The sequence below is a fragment of the Macadamia integrifolia genome, chromosome 11 (genome assembly GCF_013358625.1).
Source record: "Macadamia integrifolia cultivar HAES 741 chromosome 11, SCU_Mint_v3, whole genome shotgun sequence".
Classification (NCBI taxonomy): Eukaryota; Viridiplantae; Streptophyta; class Magnoliopsida; order Proteales; family Proteaceae; genus Macadamia; species Macadamia integrifolia.
Genome location: NC_056567.1, coordinates 33,227,010 through 33,246,413, shown reverse-complemented (window position 1 = coordinate 33,246,413; position 19,404 = coordinate 33,227,010). Strand labels below are relative to the sequence as shown.

General features: G+C 39.2%; 2 protein-coding genes and 1 pseudogene across 2 annotated transcripts; 1 reads left to right on the top strand and 2 right to left on the bottom strand.

Annotated features, from left to right (window-relative positions):
• Positions 1-1,686: 1,686 nt before the first annotated feature.
• Positions 1,687-5,880, bottom strand: LOC122093985 (subtilisin-like protease SBT5.4). Its single transcript, XM_042664554.1, has 6 exons — positions 5,598-5,880; positions 5,401-5,510; positions 5,195-5,292; positions 4,925-5,089; positions 4,718-4,826; positions 1,687-3,560 (listed from the first exon to the last, which is right to left on the bottom strand). The coding sequence occupies exons 1-6, from the start codon at positions 5,682-5,684 to the stop codon at positions 1,835-1,837; spliced, it is 2,295 nt and encodes a 764-aa protein (XP_042520488.1). The 5' UTR covers positions 5,685-5,880; the 3' UTR covers positions 1,687-1,834.
• A 2,497-nt stretch (positions 5,881-8,377) lies between these two features.
• Positions 8,378-9,186, top strand: LOC122093115 (annotated as a pseudogene).
• A 2,674-nt stretch (positions 9,187-11,860) lies between these two features.
• On the bottom strand, positions 11,861-16,543 carry LOC122093983 (subtilisin-like protease SBT5.4). Its single transcript, XM_042664552.1, has 7 exons — positions 16,415-16,543; positions 16,198-16,307; positions 15,997-16,094; positions 15,653-15,817; positions 14,306-14,414; positions 12,741-13,921; positions 11,861-12,646 (listed from the first exon to the last, which is right to left on the bottom strand). The coding sequence occupies exons 1-7, from the start codon at positions 16,499-16,501 to the stop codon at positions 12,099-12,101; spliced, it is 2,298 nt and encodes a 765-aa protein (XP_042520486.1). The 5' UTR covers positions 16,502-16,543; the 3' UTR covers positions 11,861-12,098.
• Between the last annotated feature and the right edge of the window lie 2,861 nt (positions 16,544-19,404).

Here is a 19,404-nt window from a genome sequence, read left to right as displayed (position 1 = left end):
TAATATGAGTAAATTATTGAATAGACTGTTGGAAAGCCTCTATGGTCCTTAATTCTTCCCTAAATTATACCATTATGTTTTTTCAAAACAACCAAATATTTAATCGTTATACGGGTTAATCGAATGGGTTGATGGGTTTTGACAGTTTAAACGGTTTGATTTTCATGGTGTCATTTCGGTTTGAAACCAACGGGTTAAACGGTTAAAACTGACCCGATCCATTTAACTAATCGGTGTTAAACTTGAAACCAGAACCGAACCATTTACTGAATGGTTTTCACCATTTGGATGTAAACGGGTCGATTCGATTTCAATAAACAATTTCGGTTTCAAATTCACATCCTTACATTAAGAGAAGAGCTTATTTTTCTATGGTGGAGGTAAAATCCGGATCTTAAGGGCGTGGCCACTTCAAACCTTACAAATGCGTATACTAAATAATACCATATTTTTTTAGCTCCATTTTGGAACCAGAGACTATAGCGATCCGCAAGGGAATGCTTGAGGCTCTTCCTTTCGGTTTTGACGATATCATGGTGGAGTCTGACAATAAGGAAGCTCATATATGAATGTAGCTAACAACCGAAAGGAAGAGCCTCAAGCATTAGAATGTGTCTAAAATGAATGAAAATGTGATTCTAAAATGTGTCTAAAATGAATGAAAATGTGATTCTATATTTGCAAGGCTTTCATTTCTTGTACAGCCCACATAAGAAGGGTAGCTAAGGTTTCCTCCATCTTGAGAAATGGGAATTGGCTTCCTGGCCCTGGTAATTCTCTCTCTCTCATAGAGGTTTGGAAGAAACTCCCCAATATTCGCTTTAGGCCTAAGGGTAGTGGGGATTTTGTTCAATGTGATAACTTTACTAATAAATCCACCAGTTCTATTGCTTGGAATTTTGCGTACTAGAGCTACTGTTGTTCCATAGTTTAGATTTATTTGGTTTAGTTTTTCCATCCCTTGGTATTCCTTTACTGCTTGGAGGGCTATGACTAAATCCCTCCCCACTCAAAAGTTTCTTCTTCAAAGAAATATAGCCATTCCCAATTGCTGCCTTTGTTGGAACTCTATAGAAAGTGTGGATCATCTTTTCTTCTCCTGTCCTTTTTCAAGTCCGTTTGAAATGGTATCCTCAGGAAATGTTGGCCCCTCCGTAGAGTTATCTTTTCTTTTGACAAGGAATGGAGGTGGATCTTAAAAGAATTCAATGGCAAAACTTTTTGTGATATTATAGGTAAGTTGGTTTTTTATACAGTAATTCACCATATTTGGTGGGAAAAAAAATAAAAGGAGATGGACTTCCTCTTCACGTTCTATTGATCAAATATAGAATGCCATCACCTTTAAGGTGAAGAATAAAATCCTTCATAGGTGTGCCAGGTGCCCATATTCTTTTAGAAATAGGCACCTTGTTTTGGCTTGGGATCTTCCACTTGTCTCCCCTTCCCCCTAACTTTGATGGAGCCTCTTTTATTTTGTTTTTCTCCTCCCCCTTCTTTTAGTGTACCATTATTTTCTTGGTATGTAATTTGCCCCTCACCCCTAGTTTTTCTTGTATCCCCCTTGATGGTTGTTTTGTCCTCTCCCCTTGGTTCTTCATTTGTCTGGGTTTCAGACTTTTGGATAGCCTATGGCTTGGCTTTGTATTTTATTTTTTCCTTTTCTTTAATATATTTTCATTCATATAAAAAAAAAAAAAGAAGGGTACCTTTATATAGCATTGTTATTTGCACATGACATGTCAAAGTGAGAGTCTAGGATCAGTCTCTCGCATGCCAGGTTTGAATAAAAAAATGGAAGAAAATAATGGACCAGACCAAGAATAGAGGATTGTTATATGGATAGAACTACTATCTGACTCTTGACATGGTGAATCCCATCAGACCATTTAAGGTTGCCAAATACGTAGTCTTTAGCATAACCAGGTCTCTTAGTCTCGAGGGTTAGTTTGAACGTCTTCTCTTGTCCAACTGAATCAAATTTCAGGATCTCTGGCTCCACCGAAACAGAAATTCCAGAGGGAGGACGAATCTTGACCTTGTATGTAGCTGGAGAAGACCCAACATTCTTTAGTGTCCTCCTCACAGTGGCGGAGCCGGAGAGTTTGGGTACTGTGATGGAAGGATAATTGAAGTCCAGGAGACTGATGGCTGGGCTGGGGCATTTGTAAGGTTGTTGGGAGAAGAGGCTGATTGTAGTTTGGTTGTAGCCAATGGCACACAGGAAGTTCAAGTAGTCGTTGGGGGTTAGGTCATAGACCAAACCAGGATCCATGGCACTATTGGGACGAACATGTCCAGCTCCATAGTTGAATGGGGTTGCTCTCGTTTTTCTTTCATTCAGTATCGGCTCCATCTTATTATCCCTCGTACTTGCGGTGGTCATGACGGCAGATCTGATGGCGGCAGGGCTCCAATGGGGGTGGAGTTTCTTGAGGAGGCCACAAATACCAGCGACGTGAGGGGCGGCCATGGACGTCCCTGAATCGATGTTGAAGGCAACTCGTCTGGTATCGAAAGGCATATGGGAGGGCCCCTTTCCTGGTGCTTCGGTGAAGGAGGCGAGGATGCTCTGCCCTGGTGCAGTGATGTCGGGCTTGAGAATCTCGGAAGTCATGTTGTTGGGTCCCTGGGAGGAGAATGAGGCCATCACAGGTGCTGGTTTCATCCCCAGCTCCGTCATGACCGGTGAGATGTAAGCGGTGGGTTCTTTGGTGGAGTTTATATACTCATACACCGCAAGACCGTCTGTGAGTGACAATTGCGATGCAGGGAGCAAGTGAGCTTCAGGGATCAAATAATTATTCTCGATAACGAATATAATCCCCACAGCCCCTGCTGAGATTGCGGTTGGTCCCGTTTGAATCCCTTCCAACCCCTTGTTGAAGCACATCAATATCTTCCCCTTTACCAACTCCGGGTCCAGCGACCCAGGAACGCAATACTTGCCATTCTCTTCCGAAGCGTTCTTCGCCCTCGCGGCGGCACCGCTCACCAAAGGGTACATCTTACCATCCGAGGGGAAGGAAACTGAGGATAGACTATCACCTTTGAAATTCTTATTGTTGCCAAGCTTCACGTAGGCCGAGAATTGGCGGTCCATGGTGCTGGCGGCCACCGTGAACAACCAGGGGGCCACGTTGCCGATTGTACCGGGCTCCGGACCATCGTTTCCTCCCGCTGCTACCACTAGGACACCGTTCCTGACTGCGTGGAAAGAGCCGATGGCCATGCCGTCATACAAGTAATCTCTGGGGTTTCCTATGGACAAAGAGAGAATGTCGACACCGTCATGGATGGCGGCATCGAAACCAGCGAGGACGTCGGCGTCGAGGCACCCGCGTGTGCACACATTGTAGGAGGCTACACGCGCTCTTGGCGATCCTCCCTTCGACGTGCCGTTGCCCAATCCGAATAAGTTGGCGTTTTGGACAAAGTTTCCAGCAGCCGTGGATAAGGAGTGTGTCCCATGACCAACAAGGTCACGTGTGGTATTACTTTTAATTGGGTAACCTACCACATCGGGTCCTTCTTTGAAGGCCTTGGCGCCAATCAACTTCCTGGATCATTCCATTTCCCACAACAATTTAGTTAAAATTAAATAATCTTAAAAATAATCTTAAAAGGAAGTATGGCTTCTACGTCCAGATATAACATATAAATTTTATTTTGAAATAGAAAACATCAATAAACCTTATGTAATGATTTAATATAACGGGATTGATCTTTGTATGAGAGAGAGAGGGTCGATATCGATCTGATCTCAATTCGAATTGACCCATGTTGGATAGAAATACCCCATTTGTCATCTTCTATTTTGACCTTATTATCTTTCATCCTTACCAATCCGAAGATTTGCCTGATCAAACCGTGCGTTAGGCAGTTAGGTGAATGATTATCAAAATTTGTAGTTTATCAAGATAAAGATAAGAGAAAAATTTTCCCACATAATCAATGTACCGTATACTTCACCTCGCAATGAAATTATTATATATTATTCTCTCTCTTTTTCCTACCAGACCTTGCGTCTGCCATATAGAAAATGCTGTTCTTTGTCACTATTTATAATTTATGTGGTGAAAGAGATTTCCCCACACTAATGGATGGGGAACCCTCTCCCAAGAATTTAAGAAAAATTTTGTTTTATTGAATTTTTTTCATGTTACCTTGAAGCTTTCTCATTTCACTTGACGGTATGTCACTAACTATGATATAGAAATACATTTTCTTGATTACTAGGCTTCTAATTATTTTCTGAGTCTAATTAAGGTTTAAAGAATATAATAAGCTAGTATCAATAGATTTGATGTCTTTTTGACTATTGTGGACATTTTTGCTAATTAATTAATTATTTAAGGGCAAGTAGTTTTTATCTAAGAGCGATTCTTACGCTGACGCCCCAGACACAGGGGGTGCCCCTCAAAGAGGAACATGGTGGTCATTATATGCCCCCTAGTCTATCACGCGAAAGGCATGTACCCTGCATCTAATGATAAAAAACTCCTTGGGCTGTGTTTGAACACCTTGCGATGAACATTTCTAGTCATCAGATATATGCTACACGCATGAACATTTCTAATCATCGGATATACGCTACAGGCCTTATCACGCGACAGAGGAACGCAATCCTCATTGTTCCCAAACACCCATGGCCAAAGTGGGGAAAAGTGGGAGAAAATGTTGGAACGTGGAGGAATTAGAAAGAAAGAGACTCGACCTATTGCAACGAACTGCATCAGCACCGGTGTCAGTACAACCTCCTTTCCATCTTGATGGAATGGGTCCATACCCCTCATCGCTAAAGCTCTTTGATTCCGGCCAGACACCTTAACCCACCAATAAGATAAGATGGCTTAGATAATTTTTAGAGGCTGATATGAAAAAATAGAAAGTAGAAAGACAAAAGGCATAAGAAGTTAGTTACCCGAGTCAAGGTTTGCAATAATTATATCTTCCCCAAAATTGGCCTTCTCCCAGATCGAACCAGGTTGAACTTTACCATTTTTCTCGAGTCCAAGAAAATCCCAGGACCGGGTTGTATGTAATTTTAGTTCTTGGTTTGGAAAGACTGATATGACCCTGGGATGCTCTGTATTGATTGAAGATCAAGCAAGCAATGAAAAGCCATTGAAGCTTAAAGTAAAAAAAATTAAGAACAAATGAAAATTGATCAGTAATCATGCTTCGTTCGTACTTGCGATCTCAGCTGCTTTCTCTTCTTCAAGGGTCGCCGCAAAACCATTGATATGTTTTGTGTAGCTGTAAAAAATCGATTCTTTGGCCTGCTCGGTGCTGTGTTAATTGGGGGAGGGATATGGAGAACGAAGAAGATATTTAATTAAGAATAGATTTTTTTTTTTTTTTTTGCAGTCAATCTCAGAAAGAGTTACCATTCCTTACCCTCCAACGAAATCTGATAGAAACTCGTAATGAGAATTTGAAGCTAGATCAATATGACTTTGTGTGATTTCTGGACCATGTGAATGTGATCCCAAGTACACCACATAAGACTGCAACATTACCAGTAAAATCTATCAGAATTATATTTAAAAACGAAGAGGACAAAGAAGAAGAAGAGTAAGAGAATTAATTGTTGCCTTTTTGATAGCGAATGTGGGTCTCTGCAACATAGAGAAAAGCAAAACAGGAAGAAGGAAAAGCGGAAGCCTTGAGAACCCTTCCATTGGTTCTCTGTAGATTTGCTTCTCCTTCCCCTGTTTTTTTAAGAAGCTTTGCTTAGAGAAGGAAACCTCCTCAACAAAGGCAGGTGATGGTGGTGTAAAGGTTTCATCCAAAGCAATTCTCCCATGGATTAACCACGTAATTATCGGACCACACCTTAAGATCCGGATCCCACAAAAGCATCCTCAAAAGGCAGCCTCAAGCTGCCAATAATTTTGTTAGCCTTCTAAACTTGACTTCCTTGAAAACAAAAGAAAGTATAGAATGGATGGAGATCCCATTCCCTATCTTAAAAATAGGAATGGTTAGGTTAAATAGAGATCCCACATCTGTTGCCGAGGCCAAATAAATTCATTTTTCCTTGCACTGGAACTCCAACACCAACAATCTCACTGTACTAGCTAACTCATGGAAAAACCAAACTTTTTAAAACCAATAATGTAGGATCACTTACCAACATGGTTTTAGGTATAAGTATTGGATCTTCCGTCTCGTCCATATCATATTGGTATCGGCTGATATTGATATCGATACCAATAAGTAAATCATTGCTTACCAATACTTGTACCCTTCAGGTATAGTTAAGGTGATGACATTTATCCCTTTGATGGAGGGGCATTTATGGAATTGAAAGGATCATGCCATGCAATCACCTAATCTTCACATGAAGTGTACAAGTACGGTTAGATGATGCAAACCCGTAAGTTAGAAACAAACAATCTTCTACTCTAGCATAATTGGTAAGGTTATAGTGTGATAAGCCAAGTTCACCAAGAGGTCTCCAATTTAAGTCTTCTAGCTCTTATCTCCCCCCTCCCCTCCTTTTATAGTGTACCATATAAAAAAAATAGAATTCTTACCACTTAAAAATTTTTCGTGAAACATTTCTTTCACCCACTATCAAAGGTCATCACCACTCTCCCCATATAATGAAGGTCAAAAACGTCCATCACTATTCTCTAACTCCTATATCCAATCACAATATATGGCAGCCAAGTGAAGTAATCCTCCTTTGTGAGTCCGGATCAGATCCTCGAATGAAAATGATTCTTTATTTTATTTTTTTAATTTTTATGTATTCATTCATACTCTTTATTCAAATATTATAACTTATACCCTATTTTAAAAGTCTAATGTAAAAATTAAGATTGAAGGAAAAAAAGTAATGCCACTACTTTAGAAGGAGATGATGCTGAAGTTTGCAATTACCATAGTGAAGAAAAAGATAATCATTCCTTTTGAGGATATTTTTGATAGTGCATATTTTCTTTCTTTAATCTTAAGAATAGAACTTACCAAAGAAAAAAAAAAAAATCTTGAGAATAGAACATATCTTTTTTTCATGGCGTTGCTTTTTGTATGATTTGGATCTTCAAAGTGTGGCCATTTCAATGGTTGAGGATTTATGAAGATCCTTTGATCGTAGCTTGAACACTCACCATGCTTAAATAAGAATATATATAAGAATTAATCTTTTATCATATAGGCTAGTGTAGGTAAGTGAGAAAACAATCATTTTCTACCATACTGACTCTAAGAGAAATGTCAGACTCAATAATTCATCATTGTCACGAGGGTCTTCTAGGGTGAAAAAACTTAGTATTTACAACGAGAATTTAGAAAGAGTATTAGATTTAGATGTAGAATTGGAACTAATCACAACAATCTCAGAAAGTCCAGCTTCTAAAGTTTTTATGGGGCAAGGAGGGGGCATCTTCCACGCCACTTCAATGGTAGTGTGGAGAATGTATGATATCATCCACATGGTCTCACATAGTCAGAATAAGAAATAGAAAATAAAAATAAAAATAAAAATAAAAATAAAACCCTATGTGAGAGGGTAACCACCAAGGAGGTATGGAGGCAGAGCAAGGACCTATTGGTGGTGCCACCGCAAGAATCTTGTTACATGGTAAGTCCTGGATGAAAATGTCAATTATTGGTTGATATGGAACAACGCTTTTCGGAGATCCAACAATCAGTTTTTGATGATTTATGTCTTTAGAATTCTTTTTCCTAGTACCATTCAGTGATGCAGAGATCGGTCACAAATTTTTCCAAAGACATTTAAAACTGCACCCAAATTAGGGAACCCACAAAATAGGTACTTTTGACGAAATAATTGCAAAACAATGTCTGCGAGTACGATTTAGGCTTAAATGCACTAGTTTTAGAAGGATTGGATTTAGATGTAGAATTTGAGCTAATCACACAATGTTATAAATTCAAGCTTCTAAAATTTTTAAGGAACAAGATTTCCCATGATGCCAGTGTGGGGGAAAGGGAATCTTCCATGCCACACCAATGGTAACGTGAAGAATAGTATCATCTACTTCGGCACAAATCATGAAAAATGACGGTATGAGTATAAATACACACTTTACAATCAATAATTCTGGAATCAGGCCAAAGGATATATCCACATGAATCGAATCCTTCCAAAGTAACATTAACCCCCTGTAGTGCCAATAGCCTCAACCATAAAACGACTAGAATAATTAAGTTTTCTTTGTAGTTGTTTCTTTTTCATAATACCACACTTTGTTTTCATCAAGAAAATTACATCAGGATGATCATTCTTGGAGAGACGTCGAAGAGCACAAACTATCAAAGGACGAGACTCCCCAATCCTTGACAGTTCAAACATAATATTTTCATGATTACCAGTGGGACTGAAACTCCCCAACCAGCCACCATGGGGTTCTGAGCTAAAAAATGCCCATTGTCCATCTTAGAGCTTGAAACAAAGTCCTTGAGAACCTTCCTTGGTCTTTTAGCGGCGAATGGTTGCCGGGTTTAGCTTCCCCAGGGTATCTCAATTCTCAACGGCTTGTAATTTACCAATTTATTTTTTTAGCTCATACCTTTAGATTTGGGTGCCTTAACAAACAAGTGTTTTTATTGTTTACAGCCTCCCAGGTGACAATGGAATTGATCCTCTTGCACTTGCAGAGGACACTGAGAACTTAAAATGGTTCGTCCAGGCAGAGCTGGTTAATGGGAGGTGGGAGGTGGGCAATGTTGGGAATAGCAAGGATGCTGCTTCCAGATGTCTTCACAAAGATGGGTAACATCAATGTTCCAGAATGGTACGATGCAGGGAAGGCTGAATACTTCGCGTCCTCATCGACCATGTTTGTGGTTGAGTTCATCTTGTTCCACTACGTAGAAATCAGAAGGTGGCAAGATATTAAGAACCCAGGAAGCGTCAACCAAGATCCCATCTTCAAGAGCTATTCCTTGCCAACCAATGAGGTTGGAAACCCTGGTGGCATCTTCAATCCCCTCAATTTTGCCCCAACTCTAGAGGCCAAGGACAAAAAGAGTTTGCAAACGGTAACATTCTGATTACCCGTCACCATTTTATATTCCAGAACTGTTCAATGTTCTAATAAGTGGGCCAGAATCCTAAGGGCTTGCAGATCTGAAAAACCATTATAATCTTGTATGGTTCATTTGCAGGGAGATTGGCAATGCTGGCCAGTTGGTAGCCGCGAAGAATGATTCACTCACGGAGAGTAAGTTATGAGTACTGAGGTTTGGGAGTGAAAACAGTTCAGTCGATTTGGGGTTAGTGGGTTTAAAGCAAGGGTATAATAAGCACTCCATTATTTTGAAGGGTATTTTAGTATTTAGGAAAAAAAGAAGCAATCGATGTCAACATTTGAGGTATATTTTATACCAAAGACTGACTACAGGAGGTGTAAACGTAATTTAGTATTAATAGGGGATGTCTCTATAATAGTGGTATTCTCTAAGGAGTGACGTTATAAATTACCCAAAGAAAAACTAGATCCCTTTTTGCTTTTTCAAAATTGATCATAAATCAATGAATCAATATTTCTAATGAAAGCCTATGTTTCTTGGACGATGTCTCAATCAAAGGGGAAAGGTAAAACTGAAATTTGTCTTAAGAAGGCTATACCTGGTTGCTTATTCTCTATAAATGTTCTCTCAAGAAATTTTATCAAATAGTTTGGGCAAAAGGAATTTAAAGATAATAATTTCATTTAGAATTCTTTGTTTCTTAATGGCAACATGGAAGAGCATTTATGGAATCGAAAAGATATATACTATCACCTAACTATGCATGTATAAAGTGTACAAGTATGGGTAGATGATCCAAACTTGTGAATTAGGAACAAACAATCTTCTATTGTTGAATTTTCGCCACGCCAATGTAAGATTTCTTTCACTCAAGATTCTTAGGTTGTCATAGACTCCATCCTTATATAATGAAAGTCCCAAATGCCCATCTCTATCCTCTAACACCCATCCAAGCAAAATAGTGTTATTTTTAATTTTTTTTAATTTTTGAAATCTCTACCTTGGTATTCGTTCATACTCATTGTTCAAATGTTATAAATTATATCATATTTTTAAATATTTAATATGAAAATTAAGTTTGAAGGAATAAGTATTTGCAATAACTTTAAAAAGGAGGTGATGCTGATATTTGCAATTATCATAGAGAAGAAAAAGATGACCATTCCATTAAGGATTTGAAGGATAATAATGTCTTTTATAAGAGCAAAAATTTTATTTTATTTATGGGAAAAGGTTGGGTATGCCGCCGATATCAAGTATGCTAGCACCCATTGTGTCTATCTCTCTCTTTCCTTTTTCTGAAATGACCCCCATATCCTTCCTAAATGATACTCCATCATGTACTCCTATTGGTGCTATCCGCTAGCATACTTGATATCGGCGGCATACCTATCCCTCTCCCTTTATTTATTTATTTTTATTCTCAAGAATATAACTTATTTTTCCGTGGCGGGGCTTTTGTATGATAGTGTTAAAATTGTGGCAATTTCAATGGTTTGAGGACTCCTAAGATCTTTGATCTCATTTTACCTTGAGTACTCTCTGACATTAAATAAGTGTATACATAATAATACATCTTCTTATCATATAGGCTAGTGTAGGTATACGGGAAATGTAAACCTTGGGGGTATCGCCCTCAATTCCTTGTTTGAAAGGAAGTGGAAATGTGTGAAAATGTTTTTTTGGGAGTCACCAGCTAGATAAAGGGTCTAATCTATAACCCATAAATACCTCTTCTTTTTTTGTTTTTAAAGGAGAGAAAGAATTCCAATGGATAAGTTTTGAGTCTTCCTAGATCTCAGGGTTGGTTCAAGGTTACGGGTTGAGAAGGTATTAGGCACCCAATTCACCCGGTCAGAGACCAATCTCCTTCTATTTAGGACATTCCTAAGCTTACTAGTCCTACTAACTAGTCATGTATAGTAGTATGTGTATGATATATAAAGCAATAAATCTAGTCCTAATCTAGGTTGCTGTGTTGGAAAGCAAAAGAAGCAAGTGAAAGCATATAGAACATATACACATATGATATGTGGAATATGGGTAGGGGTGTCAATTCCAAGCCCTCACCAATAGGCTCGACTGAGCCCGACATGTTTATGGCCAGACCTAGACCACCCCGATTAATAAACATGTCGGCTTAAGTCCGGCCCATTTATAAATAGGTAGTACACGATGCAAGGGGTATAGGGGTAATTTCGATGGGCCTCCCAACATTTTTGGCCCGTTTACAAGCCTGACTCGGACCGACACGTTTAGCCTACATTTATATAGGTATTTTGATTTTTTTGGGATAGAATAGGGTATATATTGACATTTTTATCAATTATTGAGGGTTTAAGTGTAATATATTTTCAAAATTGTTGATGATTTGATAAAATAAATTAAAGTATCTTAAATCTAAGAAAAGTAAAGACTGTTTAAGGCCTGTTTAAGGCTTTATTGGTTCATTACCCCATTTGAGGCCCGATTATGATTGGATTAGCCCGATTAGGAGAAGCCAGATTAAAGCTCAGAACCCAATTGAGCCTGACACAACACCAATCGAGATCGAATCATTCCTTAAATAGGTAGGTCATGATCCGAGGACATAGGCCCAATCGAGACCAGCCCAACATGTCCTGTCCGATTGACACCCCTACGGCCCTACATTTGGGGGACCAAGCTTGAACATAAATTTGTCAAATTGTCTACGTAATCTTACTAGGGATCAAGTCAAACAAAATATATGGGATCAGAATCGTACGAGATCTTGATCCACACTAGTCTAGGATCATTCTCTTCCATTTTTTTTTTTTTTTTTTAAAACCACTCTTACATGTTAAGTTTCAATCAAAATGGAGGCAAAATATAAAAAGGAGCAAGGTGAGATGTAATTTACTCAATCAAATGATCAATTAAATTTCACAATGAGATGGCCAAGAATAACTGTAAGATTCATGGTGGATCAATATATATACACTTTTGAGTCTGGAGTGATTGAGACTTAGAACAAAGGATGATTTCTCTTCTTACAGTGTTAGTGGATTTGTATAGGCCATTTCATCACTCTCATCTCATCTAAGCACAGAAAAGAAAGTAGGGAAACTCTACGTTGCAGCGGCCTTCACCACGATCTGACTCTTGACTTGGTGACGACCATCGAACCATTTAAGTTCACCAAAAACGTAGTCTTTAGCATAACCAGGACGGTTAGCCTTGATGGTTAGTTTGAATGTTTTCTCTTCTCCAACAGAATTAAATGTCAAGATAGCTGGTTCCAGTGTAACAGAAATTCCCAAGGGAGGTCGAATCATGGCCTTGTATGTAGCTGGAGATGACCCAACATTCTTTAGTTTCCTCGTCATAGTGACTGTGCCGGAGAGGTTAGGTACTGTGATGGAAGGATAGTTAAAATCCAGGAGACTGGTGGTGGGCTTGGGGCATCTGTATGGTCTTTCAGAGAAGAGGTTGATGGAAGTTTGGTCGTAGCCAATGGTACATAGGAAGTTCAAATAATCGATGGGGGTTAGGTCATAAACCAAACCAGGATCCATGGCACTGTTGGGTCGAACTTGTCCCGCCCCGTAGTTGAATGGGTTTGCTCTTGTGTTTGTCGAATTCATCATCGGATGCCTCACATTATCCCTTGTACTTGCTGAACATATCATCCACAAAGAAATGACAGAATTATGATGATGAGAGAGAGAGAGAGAGTTAAATAAATAAATGGATAAATATAGGGTACGTACCGGTAGTCATAATGGCAGATCTGATGGCGGCGGGGCTCCAATGTGGGTAGAGTGTCTTGAGGAGGCCAGCAACACCAGCGACGTGAGGGCAGGACATGGACGTGCCTGACATAACGGTAAAGGGAACTCGTCTGGTATCATAAGGCAATTCAGAGGGTGACACTGCTTCGGAGAAGGCGGCGAGGATGTTCACTCCTGGTGCAGTAATGTCTGGCTTGAGAATCTCGGGAGTCACAGTGTTGGGTCCCTGGGAGGAGAATGAGGCCATTATAGGTGCTGGCTTCATCCCTAGCTCCGTCGTGACTGGTGAGATGTAAGCGGTGGGTGCTTTCGTCGACTTCATGTAATCGTATAACACATCACTGTCCGTGAGTGACAATTGAGACGCAGGGAGCAAATGAGCTTCGGGGATCAGAATGGCCTCGTTAACCACTATCATCCCCACAGCCCCTGCCTTGAGTGCCTGCGCTCCCTTCTCCTGTCCCTTGGTCTGACCAGTTAAGCACACCAGTATTTTCCCCTTTACCAGCACCGGGTCCAGCGTCCCTTCCTTGCAATACAGGGCATCGTCGGCAAAAGCGTCCTTTAATCTCGCGGCGTCACCAGTCACCAGAGGGTACATCTTGCCGTTCGAGGGCATGGAAACCTGGGAGAGGCTCTGCCCTTTCAACTGCTTATTGTTACCAAGCTTCACGATGGCCGTGAACTGGCGATCAATGGTGCTGGCGCCCACCGTCAACAACCAGGGGGCGACGTTGGAAACGGAGCCTTCTTTCGGACCTTCGTTTCCGGCTGAGGCTACCACAAGGATACCGTTCTTGACGGCGTGGAAAGAGCCGATGGCCAGTCCATCTTTTAAATAGTCTTGGGCACCGGATCCCAGGGACAAGGAGAGAATGTCGACACCGTCGTGGATGGCGGCATCGAAAGCGGCGATGATGTCGGCGTCGTAGCACGAGTCCTTCCCGCAAACCTTGTAAGAGGCTACACGCGCCTTTGGCGATCCTCCCTTGGCCGTGCCCTTTCCGAAACCGAAAATGCTGGCGTTTTGGACAAAGTTTCCGGCAGCCGTCGATAAGGTGTGGGTCCCATGACCATCATCGACGTCGCGCGTGGTGAGGAAAGTCTTGCCAGTGGCCGATAGGTACCCTTTGTTGAATGCCTTGGCGCCAATCAACTTCCTGCATCATTCCATTTCCTACGCTTATAAGAAAAAAATATAAATAACCCTAAATAAATGAACAAAGGGCGGAAGAACACTTCTTGGGTAATACCGTAATACCCGACATCGCTAAAACTCTTGGGGATACTTTTAGTTATGAGTTTTAGAAATATGTTCCGCTGCTTGTCGTACGAGTTAGCATCCAACATCTGTCCCATCTTTTGTCATTACAAGAATAAAGAGATATATTTGAGACAAAAAAGGACAAGTATTGAATACTAAAACGTACGATCAGGTGATCGTACCATCAACTGATATGTTTGACCCTGGTAGTGGCAGAAAAACACAATGATCACTCAAAAGTTGAGGAAGGGGGTGAAAGTGAAAGAGAAAGGGAATTGACCTGTTGCAACGAACTCTGCCGGGGGCAGTGTCCGTACAGCCTCCTTTCCATCTTAGTGGAATGGGTCCATACCCCACATCGCTAAAACTCTTTGATTCAGGCCAGACACCTTACCACACCACCAAGGCATATCAACATATACAAATAAAACAAAGTGGTTCAGAAAATAATGAAGAAAAACACAATAACAAAAATGAAACTAGGAATTTGAGGAATTATATCAATTGGTAGTCTTTTAAATGTTTTGACAAATTTGAAGATAAGATCCGTTGTCCGTACAATCACCTGATTGTACGATTAAGCATCCAACACTAGAAACTTTTGCTTTCAAATATACCCCGCTTCACCCATGTAATAATAGGACGTGGAACATATATTAAATGCTCCCTCATACGATTAAGTTCACCCGTACGACAGCGAATCTAATTTTTCAAATTTTTTTTTCTTTCTGCCCCATAGGAGACTGTTTGAAAAAAACAAAAAACTATTGGGGAAACGTGGGGTTGAAATTGCCTGCAATTCCGATCTCGTACAATTCTGTGAAATACCACCTTCAGGGAGTGACACGTGTATTGATACCAATGCAATGGTCCAGATCTGGTACAACTAATAATACCTTAAATCAGTAAAGAGTCATTTAAATCAAATCTGGACCATTGCATTGGTATCAATACACGTGTCACCACCTGAAGGTGATATTTCATGGAATTGTACTAGATCCGAATTGCAGACAATTTTTTTCCGGAAACGTGTGATCTCCTGATAGAAGTTTTGAATTGATAATTGTAATTAGAATGATTGTTGACCTGGACTAGCCCACAATCTGACCTGTTTTATGACCCAATACTCCGACACTCTCACTTGTTAGGTTGGTCTAACCATATTAAACCGGTCTTGGTCTGAACAAGGATTTGTTCTACCGATTTAGGATTGGATCGATTTCAAGACAATTTATGTCTTGTACGGTTTGTAATAGGCCTTGAGACAACCAATTATTTATCCTATTATGGTTTTTTCTTAACAATTTCACGCGCTCGCACATAAAATTCTATATTTTCAGGGTCAGGTTATGGGTCACCCTAGGGTTTTATAGTGTGTGGTTTTCATTCCATTTGATTTTTATGTCACTAAATTAAGTGTAAAAATAAAATCGAATAATTTCAGAAATAAAAATCACCCTAAGAAATTGAAAATCTCTAAAAAGCATCTAATTGTATAGAATTGACATTATCCTCCACATGGCACTATGGCAGCATGGATTTAGTCATCGATAGATACCGATATCAATACCGATATTGATATTGATGATGAAAGAATATTACAGGATGATTGTATAACTTAACTTACCACCGTCAAGGTTCCCAATAATTGTATTTTCCCCAAATCTGGCCTTCTCCCAGATCGACCCAGGTTGAGCTGTATCATTTTTCTCTAGTCCAAGAAAATCCCATGACCGGGTTGTATGCAATTTCCGTCCTGTGTTCGGGAAGACTGATATGACCTTGGGATGCTCTGCATTGGTTGAAGAGCAAGCAATGAAGAGCCATTAAAACATTAATGCAATAAAAAGATCAAATGATGAGTGATCATGCTGTTGAGTATGTATGTCCATCAAATCCGATTTATTAATAAGATTATTTATTTTAATTATGCATGTTGTTGATTCCTACCAACACATGCTTCATTCTTACTTGCAATCTCGGTTACTTTATCTTCTTCAAAGGTTGCTGCAAAACCATTGATATGCTTTGTGTAGCAGTAAAAAATTGATTCTTTCGCGGCCTTGGGGCTGTGTTTGGTAGGGATGTGGAGAAGAAGGTGTTAAACAAGAGTTCCATTGATTGAAGAAGAGATTTTGCAGTCAATTTCTGAAAGAAAAATCCATTTCTTACCCTCCAACGAAATCTGACAGAAACTCGTAATGAGAATCTGCAGCTAAATCAAAATCAGCTTGTGAGGCTTCCGGACCATGTGAATGTGATCCCAAGTATACCACATAGGACTGCAACATTATCAGTAAAATCTATTTATCAGAATTATACCCAAGAAGAAGAAGAAGAAGAAGAAGAAGAAGAAGAAGAAGAAGAAGAAGAAGAAGAGAATGCTTGCCTTTTTTATGGCGAACGTGGGTCTCTGCAACATAGAGAAAATCAAAATAGGAAGAAGGAAAAGCGGAATCCTTGAGAACCCCTCCATTGGTTCTCTGTAGATGTGCTTCGCCTTCCCCTGTTTCTTAAACCTCTGCAACAAAGGCAGGAGGTGGTGTGATTATCACATGAATTATATAGAGAGAAGTTAAGGATCTTAACTTGATCACTTAACCACTGATATGATATGACCACACCTTAAGATCCGGATCCCACAAAAGCATCCTCAAAAAGCAGCCTCAAACTTCTGATAATTTTGTTAGCAATCTAAACTTAACTACCTTAAAAAAAGAAAACCTAGACTAGCCAGGTAGGGATCCCATTCTCCATCTTAATATTAGGAAAGCTTATACAAATCCTGTTGGTGTATGATGTCTTGTATTCTGTCGCAGTTTAATCCAGGGAGTACTGGTGCAGTACTTAGACAGGCAGGACGGCGGTGTGAGGAAGAACTCTGTAACCCTATTCTCCATTGATAGTGAAGCAGGATCTCATCTCACCGGGGACGTAGGCAACCTTGCCGAACCTCGTAAAATCTATGTGCATAGTTTGTTTTGTTTTTTCATTATCTTCTGTATCGTTTTAGGGTTGCGTTTCTACAAATCCCACACCTATTATTAATGGAAAATATATATATATTTTTTTTTACAGTGTTACCCTGTAATTCTTAGTATTCTACTGGATGCAAAAAACCAAGCTTTCTTTTTTTAGTAAAAGAAATACCAAACTTTAGAGACTATTAAACAAGTGTTGTGATATAAAAATTTCTATGTGGAATCTGATGTGTACATTTCACGTAAGATTAGTTGATGACATGTGTTCTTTTGTTTTCATAAATGTCTTTCCATGCATCCTTAATGGCAATATGAAAAGGCATTTGATCTATGTTTTTAAAGTCAGGGAAAAAAAGAAAAAAAAAAAAAAAAATGAAAAGGGAGAGAGCATTAATTATCTCATTATGATTTTTCTTCTGTTAAGGTTTTTCCTTTCCTTTTTTCTTAGATTCCAGACATAGTTTTATCATTTATGAAGCAAGATGACACATCATATCACCCAACCATACACGAAGCGTACCTTTACAAGTACGTCAATTTCCAAACTCATAAAAATTAGAAAATCATTAGTCTTCTACTGTTGAAAAATTTTTCCACTTAAATTTTCATTTGTTTGTTGGGATATTGGTGGTCTGGGATTTAAGGAATGAGAAAATTCTCTTTTCTTTTCCATTCCTATGTGACGTTGAGTTGTTTGGTTAATGGGAGCAGGAAAGTTACAGGATCAATTTTTCTTATGTATTGAGGTGTCCTCCGTTCCACCCCGGCCCTTTCAGAGTCCTACCAAATTGGTGTAATATGTGAACTATTCATGTAATAGAAAAGTATACATGATATATTTCACAATAATCCATTTCTTCTCCCCCATCATGGTTTAAGAAGACAAAATTAGGGATAGGATCGTTCAAGACCGATATCAATCCGTTCTCGATCTAGATTGGCCTAGGTCGAACAAAATATTATTGGATTCAATTTAAAAAAAATATTTTTTTTAACGTTTTATTCATCCATACCGTTCCACCGATACGGTATCAACCAAGAATCATGATTGAATAAGGTCGATACTAATATGATCTGATCTGATTCCTCTAACCATCCTTCCCATTGAGCCAACCAAACATATAGACTATTCATGCAAATGAAAAAGTCTTGTTTTCTAGATTTGGAAAAGTACGGATTTTCAAGAATGAGAATCTCTTATGATAATCATCCACGCTTAAATCAAATATTGATGCCTGAAAGTTGGATAGGATGGCCTGTACGCAAGGATTATATTGCCTTCAATTTCTATGAAATACAAGATGCGCATTAATTCTTGTCTTTCACCCCAATAACATGTAGGACCTATTAGTCGGGTTCATTCCATACTGCCGCTAAACAAATGTGCCCTATAGGTTGAAGGTTCGAGAATGCTCTCTTCACCATTCACTATTCACTTAAACCCATGCAAGCACAATGATGGCCATCTTCTTCTTTCACCGTGGCTCAAGAAAAATTTAGTCCTAAATTATTTACATATTTTGTCCTTACCTTAGTATCTTTTCATAGTCTTTATTCAAGTTTTAATGAATGATGGAAATTCTAATCATATTCTTCCAAATATTGATAAGAGATTGCTCATCAACTAAAGTATGAACATGTATTTCATGATCTTACTGAAACGATCATTTAAGAAAAAAATCACTACATGCCATTAACATTCTAGGCTTCATGACCGGTTCCATGCATGGTGGCAATGCGTAGGTATTTGTGAGAGGATCTCACTAATTGGGTTAAGCTGTAACCCAAATTTATAGATGTCTGTTTTTATTTTTATTTTTTTAATTTTTTCTTAAAAAAATTATAAATATGTCTCAATTGTATGAAAATGTGGTTCTATATTTTCAAGGCCTTGATTTCTTGTGCAGCTAGCCCACATAAGTAGAGTTCTTTATATGACATTAATATCTTCCACATGGGAGGTCAAGTGAGACAAAAAAAATTGAGCAAAGTGGATCAGGTTCTCATACTAAAACCATTCTCATATTTATTGATTCGCACAGATGGAATCCATCGTAGGGTTTTTCCTTAGATGGATTCGATTCCATATGGATCAAAATTGATCTGCTCTGAAAATTGAGGGCACTGAATGTCACACCCCGTTCACACTGAACCGGAGCGGTGACCGAGTTAACACCGGTTAACCCAAACCTGCCAGGATCATCAGATACTGTATTCCACCACAGCATACACACACTAACATAAGTTCATCAGATCAGCGGAAGACTAAGTTTTACCTGTGAATAAATCCCATATACTTGATACCCGAATGATGATACAATAATTATATACATTTGGGCCCGAAGGCATGATATATACACAAAAAGAATAAAATTCCAATATCAAGTATATACAGGAA

Excerpts from the sequence above, each read along its gene's own strand:
- LOC122093983 (XM_042664552.1), bottom strand. The coding sequence starts at position 16,501 with ATGGAGGGGTTCTCAAGGATTCCGCTTTTCCTTCTTCCTATTTTGATT. Across the intron at positions 16,308-16,414 it reads CCACGTTCGCCATAAAAAAG|TCCTATGTGGTATACTTGGG; the intron begins GCAAGCATTCTC and ends ATAATGTTGCAG. Across the intron at positions 16,095-16,197 it reads CTGTCAGATTTCGTTGGAGG|CCCCAAGGCCGCGAAAGAAT; the intron begins GTAAGAAATGGA and ends TACCAAACACAG.
- LOC122093985 (XM_042664554.1), bottom strand. The coding sequence starts at position 5,684 with ATGGAAGGGTTCTCAAGGCTTCCGCTTTTCCTTCTTCCTGTTTTGCTT. Across the intron at positions 5,090-5,194 it reads GAAAGCAGCTGAGATCGCAA|AGCATCCCAGGGTCATATCA; the intron begins GTACGAACGAAG and ends CAATCAATACAG. Across the intron at positions 3,561-4,717 it reads GATGCAGTTCGTTGCAATAG|GAAGTTGATTGGCGCCAAGG; the intron begins GTCGAGTCTCTT and ends GGAATGATCCAG.